The 16,435-nt window shown below is 41.6% G+C and overlaps 1 protein-coding gene across 12 annotated transcripts in view; it reads left to right on the forward strand.

Annotated features, from left to right (window-relative positions):
* EPAS1 (endothelial PAS domain protein 1) overlaps positions 1 to 16,435 on the forward strand; it is a 153,847-nt gene that overhangs the window by 123,266 nt on the left and 14,146 nt on the right. For all 12 annotated transcript variants that reach the window (XM_008170812.4, XM_065590687.1, XM_065590689.1 and 9 more), the window contains 4 exons: positions 3,936 to 4,042; positions 10,773 to 10,920; positions 12,086 to 12,294; positions 12,672 to 12,862. In XM_008170812.4, the coding sequence (XP_008169034.1) occupies positions 3,936 to 4,042; positions 10,773 to 10,920; positions 12,086 to 12,294; positions 12,672 to 12,862 (655 nt within the window). The remainder of the gene's footprint in view (positions 1 to 3,935; positions 4,043 to 10,772; positions 10,921 to 12,085; positions 12,295 to 12,671; positions 12,863 to 16,435) is intronic.

Below are 16,435 nucleotides of genomic sequence, written 5' to 3' on the forward strand. Positions count from 1 at the left end.
GGAAGCTATTCAGAGTAACTAGAGGATTTGTCTCAAACACTAAACTAAAGCAGCTCCCCAATAGAGTTTTTGACACATATATTCAACCTATTTGCTGCACACCATGTTCTTTCACAAAATGCCCAGTAACTTAAAATGGAGTTATGGGCTATGCGTGATGCAGCACTGGTGGCACATTTGGCATCACATCTGGTGCATAATGTGGCATGGAATTGGCTAATCTATTTTTCATTCTGCAAAGGCTGTAGCCTATGCATTTTAAGATTTTGAAAATTATCGGCGCCAACCCCTGCCTGCCCCCAAAATGCATGAAATGGTTCTGCAACTTTAAGTAAAGGTTACTCCTGTAACAACTAGAAGATACAGAATTTCTGTAGTGCATACTATGGTACTTTAAAAAAAAAGATATCTGTGAAGCTCTTTTAAGATATTTTAGTTTTCTGATAGGGGAGAGCAAAAGGAAAAATCTCTTGCTTCAAATTTTGTTAATTAAGTATAGTCACACTGTATTGGACAGGGTTTAAAGAGAAATGTAATGCAGCCTAGAACTGTTAACAGATTAGTTAACAAGGGAGTACAGTTGATATAGCCAATTTTAAAAAGTAGCTATTTTAAAACTTTAATACTTGAGTAATATTTCACTGTGATTTAGGATGTTTAGAATTTTTTTCTGTTCAATATTGTTCTTTCACAACATGGGTGCAGTTCTCTGATACTCAGCCTCGAGAGTTTTTTTTAATATATTGTTTGTACATTTTAGCTGATCTCAGCAAAAGGACATTGACACACCCGTTGCCAGAGACACAACAGTTAATCCAAAGATTACATTTGATCTAATTCTATTTGACATTCTCACTGGGGGCTCATACTTACAAGAGGTAGTGCTGTAACATGAAACTACAAGAAGGGTATTTTGTAATGAAGAAGTTAGCTTGAAACAGAGTGAAAGAGGATTTAGGGGATTAAAATCCACAGAACGAGCATGCAGCTAGCTAAAAATGCCATGTTTGAATTGCAGATAAAATTATGCATTACTACAACACCAGAGACTCTCATGTCAATTCCTCTGGTGTAACTCAATTCAAGATGATGGAGGAATTTTTTATTTACACTGGTATAATTGAGATGGGTGTCTGTCCCTTGCTTTACTGATAAACTTTATTTCTTTCCCCTCCTGTCTCTAAATCCATTTTTGAAGACTAGGGTTAAATCCCAAACTCTCTGAATTTTAAAAACTTGCCCCAGGTGATGGGGTTGCAATCCCACCTAGGCTGTTTACTGATTCTGTACCAGGGATTCAAAATTTTTAAGGATTAGACGTTCAAATTAGTGCACATGGCCCAATTCTGTGGCCAGCTATGCCAGCGCATCTCCATTGAAGACAGAGCAGACTTGGATTATTGTTTTTATTTATATAACCTATTTGCAGCATTAACAGTTACATTTTGTGAGTCTCATGATATTTGGAATTCTATTTAAAGCCCTGAGTCCTGTGAGAATTTCAGCTTTAATTAAAAAGGAAACTTCTAGTCCTCCTAGTTGCAGAGGAAAGCTTGAAAACACGACCCAAGTACAACGTAAAGGCTCAGAAACCAGAAGGCAAACAAAAAGAACCTCAAATGTATTATTTTAAAATCATCTTATTCTTAAGCCTCTTTCATAATTTTGGGGGGACCTAACTCATGATTTTTTAATGTTGGGGTTGGAATGCTGTATTTGTTCACTGACTAAGCAAATTAATAGAAAACAATGTTTTTCAAACCCACACCACTCTGACACATTTGAAGAAATGTGATTTACAACAAGCAGAATCAATGCATTGGTGGCTACTTGTGTATCCATAGAACAGGATGAATTGCTTATCCTGTGTATGGGGTGGCAATTACACGGCCAAATTCTGGCAGAGCACTTTCCATATGCACTCACCAGGATATCCATGATTAGCAAGGGGGGTGCAGGGCACAAGTTATCCACCCCAATCATGGATCCCCCAGATCTGTGGACAAATAGATCTGTAGGCTCCCCACAAAGGAGCCAGACCTGATCCTATTTACACCAATGTAAATCTAGAGTCATCCCAACTGAAATCAGAATCTGGCACATGGATTTTTCTGGGACAAGATAAAGGGGTCACAAGGGATGTGGGCCATATGTTTATGTGTGTAAACCACCTGACTCAGCAGTGTCAGCTATCAAACCAATACTAATGCACATAGTTTATTTGTGGTCCTAGCTTGGGGGAGGCCTTGCAGGTGGCTGCCTTGCACATTAACTTGGCTCTTGCAGTATTTATGTGTACCTATTTTATGGATGTTTATGGCTTGGGCCATACTTTTCCCTAGAGCATTGGAAAAACACTCAGACCAACAGCAACTCCTCCTAAGCACATGTATACAAAACTGAGAGTTTGATTCTGCTCTCTGCTGTGCTGTTTGTAGGCCTGTGTAACTATTAATGTTAATGGCAGTTACGTGCGGGAAGAGAGAGGAGACTGAATATTCATTGAAGTCTGAATTTCCTGGCTTTGTAATGTTTATGACAACCTAGGAGTTAGTCAATTGTTTTTTTGTTGTGGTCTGTTAATTTCCCAGTTTTTACTGCAGTTTGCAAAGAATAGAAGAAGTCACCCAGGAGTATTATGGATGAAACAATAAATTATAATGGCTCCTTAGAATCTCTGCAGTAGATGTGACTTTGCTGTTGGCTGTATATAGGTGTTTTCTCATTAACTGAGGTCTACTTTGTTTCCTGTTTTTAATGGATGAATTCCTGAATATTTTACATGTGACAGTTACATGCACTTCAAATTTAATTTAGGAAACACTTATTTAAAATTAACCCCCCAGCCTGTAAATATTTATTTTGATATGTCTACTCCTTTTGAAGACTTTTTTTATTTCTCTGATATCCCGAGCTAAATCCTTCCTAAATACTTACTTAGGTCCTTTAAGAAACTTCTGATTTTTGAGATCAGACTTTCACAATTCTATCTGTGTAAACCCTGGGTAGTTTGTGGATTCCTGATCCAAGTAACACAGTCCAAAAATCCTCATGGATTTTTTGTTGAGAAACATTACTGAATAAGCAGAGCAGCTGATTTCTTTAAAATCTTGCTATCTCTCCTGGCATTAGTTTACTGTGTATTTTGCTTTGATAAATGAAATACCAAAAGCAATGAGCTAATCCCTTGCTACAGTTCAGTTTTTAAAGTCAAAACCATAAGAATGATATAAGCAGAGTAGATAGCCAGAGGGCAGGACCTTCTATTCTTTGCACACACTGCTCCTGGTGAGGAGGAGTGGAGGGATCAGGCCCATCTGGAGTAATAGACAATGAGACAATTTGTAAGCAATGATTTGCTTGTAGTGAGTTTTCCAACTGTTATGGAACTATTGGGGAGAAATAGTGTTTTAATGGCTGCCATAATAATCATCTATAGAAATGAATGATAAAAGTATTCAAAGGGTATGTTTACACTGTGATTAAAACATGGCACCGCATCTCAGAGCCTACGTCAGCTGACTCAGGCTTGCGGCGCTCAGGCTGCAGAGCTAAACGTAGCAGTGTAGACATTCCGGCTCAGGCTGGAGCCAAGGCTGCGAGACCTGATAAGGGGGAAGGATCTCCAAGGCCAAGCCTGAGCCTGAACATCTATGCTGCAGTTTTATAGCCTGAGCCGTATTAGCCCAAGTCAGCTGATCTGGGCCAGCTGTGACTGTGCTGTGGGTCTTTTATGGCAGGGTAGATATACCTTAAGTATGGTAACAGCAGATCATTATTAAGAATACTGTATTTCCTAATATGTTCCAAAAAGAAATTGACATCATGTTTCAGCTCTATTGCTATAAGGACTTAAATTCATGGCAACACTTAAAATATATATAGACAGTGTGGAGTAGGAGAGATCTAATTAAACCTTTTTTTTCTTGGTCAAGAATTACTGAATTGATTGGGTACCACCCAGAAGAGCTACTGGGCCGTTCTGCATATGAATTCTATCATGCCATGGACTCCGAAAATATGACTAAAAGCCATCAGAACTGTAAGTCATGTTGATATGTCCTTCACTGTACATAAAACACGGTATGCATGTACCTGATTAACAAGCTGCAAACATAAAGGCACATTGGTGTGTTGTTGAGTTCTTGTGTATATCTTGCATGTATTCTGTGAGAGAGAAATGCAAAGGGATTGCACTAGTGCTTCAAAGTGAGACTTAAGTGATGCATTGGCCTTTTGCTATGTCCCGTTGAAGCCCCATGGCTGGCCCTTTAGATGAATTTCACTCTAAATTAGAAACAAAACTAGTTCCATTTGCAGGATGTTGATTCTAGGACACACCCTTTTTTTCTAAGTGAACTCATGATACCAGATTCAGTTGAGAGGCTGAAAAACTGGATAAGAGCAAGCAATAAATATTGGGAAGGAATAAATAAGAATAAATGGTCAATTTCAAGCATGGCAAGAAGTAAATAGTGGCATACCACAGTTGTCAGTATTAGACACAGGTGTCCAATATAATAAATAGAAAAAGTTCTATTAAGTTATCTTGTTCAGTGTCTTTCTCTCTTTCTTCCTGTCCCCATCACTTTACTTCTTTTCCCCACCCAAAACAAATAGCTTGGAAAAAACAGAAATATTTAGGTTAATTCGGAGTAGGGAAGATTGGGGGGAAACTCCAACAGGACCTAATAAAATGAGATAGACGGAAGATGACATTCAGTATACAAGGTAATATATATTGGGAGGAAGGGTTTTTTTAACGGTTTTTATACTTAGTTGGGTTCCATATTACCTGACATGGTCAGCTAAATGTTGGCATCTGCTCAATAGACAATGGTGATCAAAAGGATGGAGAATTATATGGAAACAAAGTATAATGCCATTGTATAAATCAATGCTTCACAGTGAATGTTGTGTATGCTTATGACCATCTCATTTCATTCCTGATATGATCATTTTGAAATGATCATGAGAGGTCATAGAATATGATGAAGCATTGATTGGGGGTAAGGGAGTTCCATAGGAGGAGAATTTTTAAAATACCAAAGATTATTTAGTAGAGAAACACACGTGAAAGGAGATATGCTAGAGATATATAAAATAAAAGATGCAGACTACCACTCTTGTTTGTTTTATCCTATAATATCGTAACAAGGGAGCTTTCAATGAAACAAGCAAAACAAGCAAAAACAAGGGGTGAAAGAAACAATTTTATATGACATAAAATTAACCTGTGGCTATGCTGATGGACGATACTATTGAGAAACATCGCTTAGTAAGATTAAAAAATAAAATTATCTGCGTGTTCTCAGTACCATTTCCTTCATCTTCCTTCCCTTGCTCCTGCCTTATTTTTTGTTACTTTTTCCCTTAAATTAGACAGTAAGATCTTCTTGTGCAGTGCTTAATACAATGAGGCCTGAATCCTGACTTCTAGTTGCTGCTATAATGCAAATAATAATGCCATTACATTAGCTAGCTTAGAGAAATACAAAGGTGCCAAATTCTCATGCTCCAGGATATAACAGTTTGCACCAGCTGAGGGCCAGGAAAAAACCCTACCAAGATGATATAATTGCTCAGGTGTCTCCTGTATATGGCCTCTCTTGCAAACAGGATACCGAACTAGCTGGACCATTTTTCTGTTCCCTTGTGTCATCTCCTGTGTGCTCTGCGTAAGTGTTTTTTACGTCATAGTCATTTTCACAAAGTGTCGATCCAGTTCTGTAGTTTTCTAACAGCAGTTCACAGGCTCTTGGGAACTTTACTGAACTATCCAACATGCTGCAGCTGATGGCTCCATATACAAATTAAAAACGACATAATGAGCTATTTGAAGAATGTCATGTGTATAATTTAACCATATGAATGAATTTTGGAATACTAAATTCAACCATAGTTTATGGTTTCCACAAGGAAAATAACAATAAATAATAATTAATGGAGATAGCCCATCTCCTAGAACTGGAAGGGACCTTGAAAGGTCATTGAGTCCAGCCCCCGCCTTCACTAGCAGGACCAAGCACTGATTTTGCCCCAGATCCCCAAGTGGCCCCTTCAAGGATTGAACTCACAATCCTGGGTTTAGCAGGCCAATGCTCAAACCACTGAGCTATCCCCCCTGACCAGTTATAATCAAATTAGTATATAAAACGCTGAGCTGTCTTTTGGAGGTCATAATTGCTGTCTTTGAAATATAAAACAAGCTGTTGGTAGATGAAATTAACTACATCATTTCTTTTCTAGCTCTTTGCACTTACTTTAAATTTCTAACTCTATTTTTCTCGGTTAAAGGTGACCATTAACACTAATCTCCTAAAGATTAGGCTTTTGACTAATATATAAATATAGATTTTTTTGTGACTGTCTGTGCATTGGAGTTGGCATTTCATAGCAATATAATGAAGGCCCTGCATGTGTCTACCAAATGCATTTGCAGTGAAAGGCTCAGTGATGTTGTTGGGGCATCCAGTGATAGACCACGATCATCTTTTTCCACATCCCTTTCAGAGTGATTTTAACTTTTTTAAAGATGATAATAATCAGGCTCAGCAGGCAACTGCATAACCAGAAAGGCGGGGGGGTTACATTAGCCCTAACAGCAGGGGTTCTAGACCTCGCCATCCCCAATAAGTTAAGTACTCAGTTTTTCATTAATAAGAATGTTTGACAGCAGAGATAGTCATCTGTGGTGCAGAACAATGTTAGTTTTAATCAGAATGTTTTGAGGAAGCAGTTGTATTTGTTCTCCATTAGCCTGCTGCTGTCAATCCATTCATGTGGCTTTGTCTTTTTTAAAAAAATTTTGAATTCCCCAAAACAAATTAGGTCTTTTACAGGGGTGAGCAATTAATGATATTGTCTCCGCTCAAGCAAGCTATGTATTCTGAGATATCTGATTAGGAGGCATCATGAGCAATTGGTGGCTATGTTGCATTAAGTTGTTTTTAAATCCCAGAGATCAATAAAAGTAACCATCTACAGTTTATATTGAAATCGCACCAGAGAGGAAATAAAATAAGCCACCAGTGGAGGCTGCTTCTTGTTCTAACGGGGTCAGATCGACTCCATGCACAGGGCCAGCATAAAGCCTGTGCGTCACTTAAGCCCTCAACGTAGCGCCTAATCCAGAAGCATGTTGAAGTCAGTGGGAAGACCCAGAAGTGGTTATTTATAAAAAGAATCCCACTGCAGCCTTATAGGGTTACTCACAGCTGTGAGCACTACATCTAGTAATAACTGTGTAGGATCAGGCCCTATAATACTAAGAGTAGCCCCACAGTCTCTGTGTGGGGAAGCATATACACTGTATTTAGTCCCAGGTTAGCATAGCTGATGCATTCTGCCCTTTACAGGCATTGGCCCAAATTCTATGGTGATGTAAATTAGTGCAACTCCAATAACCTCAACAAGAGCTATGTCACTTTACATCACCAGAAAATTTGGCCCATTGCGTCTTGCTGAGGCAAATGCCTCCAGGCACTTCTTAAAGAAGCCCGTATGGCTGGGGCAATATGAATAGCAAGCCATGAACAATCAGCCACCTGGGAACCAGCAGGCCCTCATTGAACATGGAAGCCCTTGTGACCTTTTGAGAAACTGGGTGGATATTCATGAGTTATGTTCTGTGATTTCTAACACACATTGAGTAATCTAATATTAATAGATCAGATATAAGATGACACATAATTATCTTTTTTTAAAAGTTAAAACAAGATACAATTTTTTCTGGAGAATTCTCCTAGCTGTTTTGATCAATGCTTCACAAAATTCTTCTCCGACCAGAGCTGCAAAGTAATAATTCAAAATGCAAAATAAAAATAAAACTCCATGATAAATATATTAGACATCCGAATTTTATTTAATCTAACTATGCTTTCTACAGAAGACAAGTATAATCACACTATAATATACTCACTGATTCTGAATACATCAATGCTAACAATGTCATTTTACCAAACAAAGAAAAGAATAGAGTTCTAGAGCAGGATTTATTTTTCATTACAAGAAGGTAATCAACCACTATAATGAGGAAGGGGAAAAAAGTTTGAAGGTTGAATGAACAGACCTAAAATGAGCCTTTAAGATGGAAACAGAACTACTCCCCTGATTTACTGGTGACACCACTGACACACTTGTTGCAGTTTTACAATACTGTAATGTTGTTTTCAGATGAGGTAATGACCCTGTGCTGAACTAAACTGTAGTACTGTTTGTGTTCTTGGCTGCAAGTATAACTTCATATACAGTATAAGACTTAATTGGTTGTCATCAAATGCAAGATTAGAATTTAATTTTGCAGGGCTTAACATACCCACTCTTTTACCAGTTATGTGAGGAAGAGATGAAAATCTTTGTCTTTGCCCAAAAGTTTCACTGCAAAGCTATATTTTCCAACCACACACTTAATATTCTAGAACTATTTCCATTTAGGGCCTTCCCATTTTAATGTTTTAAATTAAAAACAATTGGAATTTTGCCATTGACTTCCATGGGGAGCTGGCTCTGGCCATCTGAGATATGTCAATGGGAAGTACATAGAAGTTTGACAGACCAAGTCAGTTGTATCATATTTTGCATCTATTTCAAATGTATGACAGCAATTAAAAAAAAGCTTTGTCAACAATTAAAGGCAACAAAAAGTAACTGAAGATAATATTTTTTTGTTTATTCTTCAGTGTGATGATCTAATTAATGTTGTATGAGATAGAGATGTAATATTTTGGTAACGTATTTAAAATAAAATGCTTTTAACTTTCTAACAACTTGGAAGTCAGACTGAAGGCATATGGCTAGATAACTGAAAGACAAAATTCAAGTGCATTAGTAATTTATAGTGTTGCTCCAAAGAAAGCGTTCTGCCACTCTTTGTATCAGAACATGATGTGCTCTGGGGGGGAAAAAAGATTAAAGCAGTAAAAAGCTTTCCTGAAATGTAACAGGCGCCCTTAATATGACTCTTATTGAAGAGCTGATGATTAGGAAGCCAATGTAATTATGTTTCACAAGCAGAGCAGAACAGTCTCTGAAACATACTAAAGGCAAAACCTTTTGATTTTGTGCCACACATTTAATCAAAAACATATTTAATCAAAAACAATAATCTTATATTTTGTCTAAATTAAAAAAGTCTAAATAAATTAAATGAAGGATGATGAAATATTCCTAGGGAAAAAAAACTTTAGAGACAGGAAGAGAAACACTATAAATGACCCACGAACACTTATAGTGGGGTTCACAAAGGTACGTAAGTGCCTACCCTGCATTGGAATCAAAGGGAGTTAGGCACCTAAATACCTTTGAGTACGCTACCCTTATTTTATTTCATAAATTTAATGGGCCCACTTCTGTTGTGGTTGTGCAGGAAAGACTTGTGCTTCAATAGTTTCTACAATGGCCACGTATATAGGATTTTTCCCTGTGCAAAGACTGTAGGATCAAGTCCAACTACAATTGGCCTTTAGTACAACAGTTTAATTGCGATCAAATAACGTTATTACATTTAAAAGGTGCTTAAAGGGGAAATTTTGCCAAAAGGGCCTGATTGTGCAAACTTTAATCCCAATGGTGAGTGCTTATGTGCTAGTATGGATTGCAATATTATTATTAACATGGATAGAAAGTTATTGTCAGTTGGGAGAAAGACTGTTACTTGAATGGAAGATACAGTCCATATTAGCTGCTTTGAGGAAAATGGAAGATTGACACCAAGTAAAGCATCCTAAAAACTTAAATTCTCAAATGCCAAGAACTCTACACTGAAACATCTTGCCTATCTCTGAGTACCATAGATATCTTATTTAGGAGATATATACAAGTATTTGTAAAGCATCCAGATCAAACTCTAAATCTGAACTGTACTTTTTTTGTACAATGTTTTTGTACAAACAAAGCTTGATTCTGGCTTTTGTGTGACCCCGGATGTTACATGGAAGTATTACATTGTCCTGTAAGCATTGTTTGACCTTCATCTAAGTCTTAGCTGGAGACTGGCAGGTTAAAAGGAAATATTACAGAGAAATAATGATGATTGCATAGGCCAAACAGCCAGAAAAGCAGAACAATTCAACTCTCCATTTTCTCTACTGACAAAATAGTACCACTAATAATTCTTCATTTATGTCACTTTGACAGCTTTGAAAATGTTTTTCTTTTCTTTCCCTTTTGCTGTAAGATCAATGTCAGCATAGTAACACCATGCCTCCTTATTTTCAACAATTAACAAAATATATCAGGAATGTATATCTGGAGTTGATGTCATAGATTCCAAGGTACGAGGAAGGAAAATATATACAATTTAGGCTAAGATTTTTTTTTTTTTAAAAAGGGGGGGCACCTAATGTTGGGCTCCTAAGTTCATAGACACCTGAATAAAAAGCAACTGATGAGTGTTCAGCACTTTTGAAAATCAGTCCACTTCTTTAGATGCCTAAATATGGTCTGACTGTAGGCACCTATGCTTGGCCTTAGACTAGTCTACATACAGTATACATATGCAATCAGTAGCCACTGATTTTGGGCACCTAACTTGAACTCTCTCACATTGAGCCTCCAGAAGTAGTGTCCACTTTTGAAAATGTTGGCTTTAACATTTACACTTAAAAAATAAGATAATCAGACATTTACCAGCAAATAGCTTTAATTATAGTGCTGCCATGTTACATGACTAAAACTCAAAAGCAGTCTTACTGGTTTAAGTGGTGTGCTATGTTTATATATTGCATTCTTATAATGCTGCTACATTATTTATATTTTGTCCTATTTGATAGTGTGTGCAAAAGGTCAAGTAGTAACTGGCCAGTACCGAATGCTTGCAAAGCATGGTGGATATGTGTGGCTGGAGACTCAAGGAACTGTCATTTACAATACACGCAACCTACAGCCTCAGTGTATTGTCTGTGTCAACTATGTACTGAGGTAAGTTATACAGAACCCAAAAAGCGTTTATGAACATTTATGCTGTAACACAGGCAATTAGGGGAATTTTTGAAAGGTGTATTTTACTTCGATATTCTGAAACCAACTTCGCCAAGCAAGATAGCTCAAACACAACTGTTGGACTTTTTCTTTCAATAATGTCTATTTGATACAAAATCTATTGACACATGCCTGCAGAAGGCTTTTATTTGCATGCAGTAGAATTTCTAGTCTGTTGGGAGGACCAGATATAAAACCTGCATGGAAGATTTGGAATAATTGCTTGCTACCAGGTGGAGCAAAGAAGTTTTAAGCCTAATCTCTTGTAAATATCACCAGAAAGAAGTGCCGTATATACTCGTTCATTAGCCCGTTCGTTTATAAGCCGACCCCCCAAGATGGTTAGGTAAAAATAGCAAAAACTGTATGACCCTTTCATAAGCCGACCCTATATGTCAGGGGTTGGCAAACTTTGGCCGTCAGGGTAAGCCACTGGCGGGTTGGGACGTTTTGTTTACCTGGAGTGTCTGCAGGCATGGAGCCCCTCAACTCCCTGTGGCCGCAGTTCGCCATTCCCAGCCAATGGGAGCTGAGGGGTTCCATGCCTACAAACGCTCCAGGTAAACAAAACGACAAGGTATTAGATATTCAATTCAATGATTCCATAGAGTTTAAAATCATCAAATTTTGGTGTAGACCGGTTTATAAGCCGACCCCCCCACTCTTTGATGCATCACTTTTTTACCAAAATATTTGGCTTATAAACAAGTATATATGGTAGTTTTCCTCAAAAAAGTCAGGACCACAAAGTGATCACTGTTGGCAAAATTAAATATTGTGGTCATAGACTAGGCCAAAAACTGCAATCTTGTAGAGTGAAACTGATCTGGGTCATTACTATATTAATTACACACCTATAAAAGTGGAGTAACAGTGGTGAATCATCCCCCAGAATTATTGAGCAACTGCAGTTTCTCTTTGCTTCAAATTAAGTTCTGGGTGCTCAGCAACTCCAGCTCCAGTTGTCTCACGTTAGACACCAAAAATTAGTGGCAGTTATGAAAATGTTGGCCTTTGCCTTAAAGTTGTAACAGTTTGTTTACTGTTTATACACTGACTTTGTTTTAGAGTGCAAAATGTCTAACAGATCTAATTGCCTTGTTAGTGAAATTGAGAAGAATGACATTGTGTTCTCAATGGACCAGACGGAATCTCTGTTTAAGCCTCACCTGCTGACAATGAATACTGTTTTTGATAATGGGGTCCCAGTGACTGAGAAGAGTGACTTCTTGTTCACAAAACTGAAGGAAGAACCGGAGGAGCTTGCTCAATTGGCACCCACACCAGGCGATGCCATTATTTCTCTGGATTTTGGTTAGTATTGTAGCATCAAGCAGCATGCAATAAAAAATAACCACAAAATACTTCTTGTTTTAACAAATGCAAAGAACCACAATGGGACTGATCTTGCTCTTCCTTGCACTTGGGAAAATCCGGTGTCACTCCATAGAAGTCAAAGGACTCACACCAATGAAAAATTTCTGTGAGCCAGATGACAATCAGGCCTATTATTATTTTTTTATTTTTTTTGATTTATGCTAAAACCTTAGAATGTGAAACATGCACATGGCAACTGGGAGATGCTTGCTTGCTTATTTATTTATTTATTTGTTAAATCGCTGCTAATATGTCATAGCACAACAGAATTGTAAGGCTGAAAGAATGTGTCAATCTTGTTAATGTCTGTTCAGGAACACAGAATTTTGAGGAAGCCTCTATCTACAACAAAGCTGTTGTTTTGACTCTAAACAAACAGTGGCCAGTGGAAGTGAAGACCCATACTTCCCAAGGTGAAAAGCTGACTATGCCATCATTTACCGTGCCCCAAGTTGCACCAGGCAGTAGTACTCCAAGTGCAAGTAGCAACAGCAGCTGTTCAACGGTAAGAAAGACCTTTGAACTGAAAATTAAATTATCTAATCTACAAACTGCAAGGTAAATAAATGGAGTGTGATGTTTTGTATGTAACTCCCATCAACATCAGTGGGAGGAACATGTGTACAGTAGTGGTCTCGTACTTATGAAGTGACCGAAGTAACTATATACACATTGTACTGTATACACATTGAACAAAATAAAGAGGATCATAAATCGGGGCTAGCCCCTGCGCTTAATACCTTTGTCCCGGCCACCCTCGCACTAGTCTTCTTTCATTAAAACATCCTATGTACAGCTGCTAGACCAAGCCACCACTACTTCTAGGTGGATTAGCCAGTAAAAGGCTACTATTAGATAGTGCAGCCATTATCAATACCCCTTTAACAAAAATCCTGGCCTATTACCTTCATTTGTTCATTAGGTAGAAGCTGTAGCCATATTTCAGTGTTCCCAACTACTGGTACATGTACCAGTCCTGGCACTTAAGGCTTTTCAGGCTGGTACCATGGATTTCCTCTGTCCCTCCTTGCTCTGTGCTGGGCCTCAGTGAACTGCTGCTGTTTGCCATCCATTCATTTGTGTACTCTCTAACTGAAACCTTGGTTTGCTATGAACTAAGCTGGATGGTGCACAACTGAATGAGAGGCAGTAAACACTGCACTGACTGGAACACATGAGAGTTTAGTCTGATTAAACTAGCATAATTGCCCCCTAGAAGTTGGAAAGTGCTGACTTAGCATAGCCAGCAGGTCATTCCTGCAGGATGCCCATTTATTTTGTAAATGCTGGAAGAGGAAAGCCTGAGCCCCTGCTTACCCCTTTCCTCTTCAGAGTGATTTAAGAGGGGATGTCTCACATTGTCAGTTTAAATTTATTTTTACACTAGATCCATATGGTAGACCATTTCTATCATTATCGCATGCAACACTTTTCACCATTTCTTAGTGATAAAAGTAATAAACTTCTTCGAGTGCTTGCTCATGTTGATTCCATTCTAGGTGTGCGCACACCCAGGTGCGCGTCAGTCGGAGATTTTGCCTTAGCGGTACCCGTAGGGCCAGCTGTGCCGACCTCTGGAGTTAGGGTTGCCAACTTTCTACTTGCACAAAACTGAACAACCTTGCCCCACCCCCTGCAGAACCCCTCATCTGAGGCCCCGCCCTGCTCCACCCACTCGCTCTCCCCACCCTCACTCATTCATTTTCACCAGGCTGGGGCAGGGGTTTGGTGTGCGGGAGGGACTCTAGGCTGGGGGGTGGAGCTGAGGGGTTCGGAGTATGGGAGGGGGCTCCAGCTGAGGCAGGGGGTTGGAAGGGGTATGGGCTCCGGACTGGGGGTGCGGGTTCCAGGGTGGGGCCAGAAATGAGGAGTTCCGGGTGCAGAAGAGGGCTCCGGGCTGGGGTAGAGGTACGGGGGGGTGAGGGCTCTGGCTGGGGATGCAGGCTCTGGTGTGGGGTTGGGGATGAGGGATTTGGGGTGCAGGAGGGGGATCAGGGCTGGGGCAGGGGTTTGAGGCACAGAGGGGGGTGAGGGCTCCGGCTGGGGGTGTGGGCTCTGGGGTGGGGCTGGGGCTGGAAATGAGGGGTTTGGGATGCAGAAGGGTGCTCCGGAATGGGACCGAGGGGATCGGAGGGCAGGATTAGGATCAGGCCTGAGGCAGGGGGTTAGGTGTGGGTGCGGGGGTGGGGCTGGGGATGAGGGGCTTGGGGTGCAGGCTCCATGTGGCACTTACCTTAGGCGGCTCTGCTAGCTGCCCCATCCGCAGGCACCGCCCCCGCAGCTCCCATTGGCTGTGGTTCCCGGCCAATGGGTGCTTCAGAGCTGGCAGTTGGGGCGGGGGCAGTGTGCGGAACACCCCGGCTGCCCCTACGCATAGGAGCTGGAGGGGGGACATGCCACTGCTTCCAGGGGCTGCGCCGAGCCACGGCAGGCAAGGAGCCTGCCTTAGCCCAGCTGCGCCGCCGACGGGACTTTTAACAGCCTGGTCAGCAGTGCTGACCAAAGCCTCCAGGGTCCCTTTTTGACTGGGTGTTCTGGTCGAAAACCAGACACCTGGCAACCCTATCTGGAGTGCTGCGCTCATGTTGGATATATCAGGTGCCGCCGGCCCTACGCCCTCTCAGTTCATTCTTACTACCCATGGTGGTCACACATTAAGGGGCAGTGGCGGGTCTTCAAAAACTTTTGTCCCCGCACCCAGAAAGAGCAAGACATCTGCCTCAGGGCTCTCCTGATGGAGTCTTCCCTCCGCTTGGCTTCCAAGCCACCCAGACAGGTCACACCAAGTGCCTCGGCCTCTATGCACAGCGCACCGCCAGGACCCGACTCCTACTGGCACTGTTCACCTTTGCTAGTGCCGAAGAAAAAGGCCAAGAAGTGCTCCTGGGCATTCAGCAAGAAGGCCCAGGTGTCATCTACCAAGGGACTAGGACCTGCCCGCCAGTCTATTCCAGAGCTACGCAATCGTACCTCCCCAGCTGGGGCGCCCAGCCCCATTAAGGGTCCGCCACTGACTCCTGGGAGTGGTATGGGACCCACACTCCTGTCTGCACCTTCGTCATCCCACGCTCCCCCAGTGCAGAGAGAGTACAGGTCTCCACCTGCTCTGAATACTACCCCGGTGCCGCAGGACCTGGCTAACGCTCCCAAAGAGGGCAAGCCCGCTGTTAAGACTCCTCAGGAGACAGGGGAACAACACTGGTCACCAGATAGAAGACATTGATCATCGCTGCCACATTGGGAATCCAGGGGCAGATCCCAATTGTGTCGTCGGTCACCCAAGTGAGCTTCCAGATCCCCATGGTGCTACTCTCTGGTGTGGGGTCGACGCTCCCCTTTCTATTCCCATCATCACTCGCTGTCTCAACGGTCATCCTCTAGGCTTCAGTCCTGATCACTAGCATGGTGGGAACATTCCCTGTCCCAGTACCAGTCCTTCCGGCACTGGTAGCACTCTCCACACTCCAGTTACCGTTGAGTTATGCCCAGGCAACGGTCACCAGTATCCATGACCAGCAAACAAACACAGGATTCGACTGCTCCTTCCCAGTTACCGGAAGGGGGTTCCTCCTGTGTGGAGGGCCAGTAAAGCCCGTCGCCATGGTCTCATGGGCATCACTGGGCACTGGTGCCCCTCAGTGGTGGCACCGCAATGGCAGCATGGCCAGTGGCTAGCGCAGTGGCCTTATTGGAGCACGTGGGGCGTACTGGTTGTGATGATGCCTCCTTCACAGCACTCCTCAGTGCCTGCGATGGAAGATCGGATGGTGGCTCCACCAGCATTGGACCTGGTACCGAAAGCCCGTTCTGAGGTCAGGGTGAAGGAACCTGTTCCCACCCCAAAGCCTCTTTCTGCAACAGTGGTCAAGACCCCAGCACCTCCACCGGAAGTCCAGTCTTCCTCGTCATCCCCAGACGAGGCGGTCACGGGACCTTCCAGAGCTAGCCCATCAGATGACAGGGAACATCAAGACCTTCTCTGGTGCGTGGCCGAGGACTTTAGGCTTGAGGTACAGGAGATGGCAGAGCAGGAGGACACCCTCTTCAACATCCTCTCACCCTCTACGTGTTCCCTGGC

The sequence above is a fragment of the Chrysemys picta genome, chromosome 3, assembly GCF_011386835.1.
Source record: "Chrysemys picta bellii isolate R12L10 chromosome 3, ASM1138683v2, whole genome shotgun sequence".
Lineage (NCBI taxonomy): Eukaryota > Metazoa > Chordata > Testudines > Emydidae > Chrysemys > Chrysemys picta.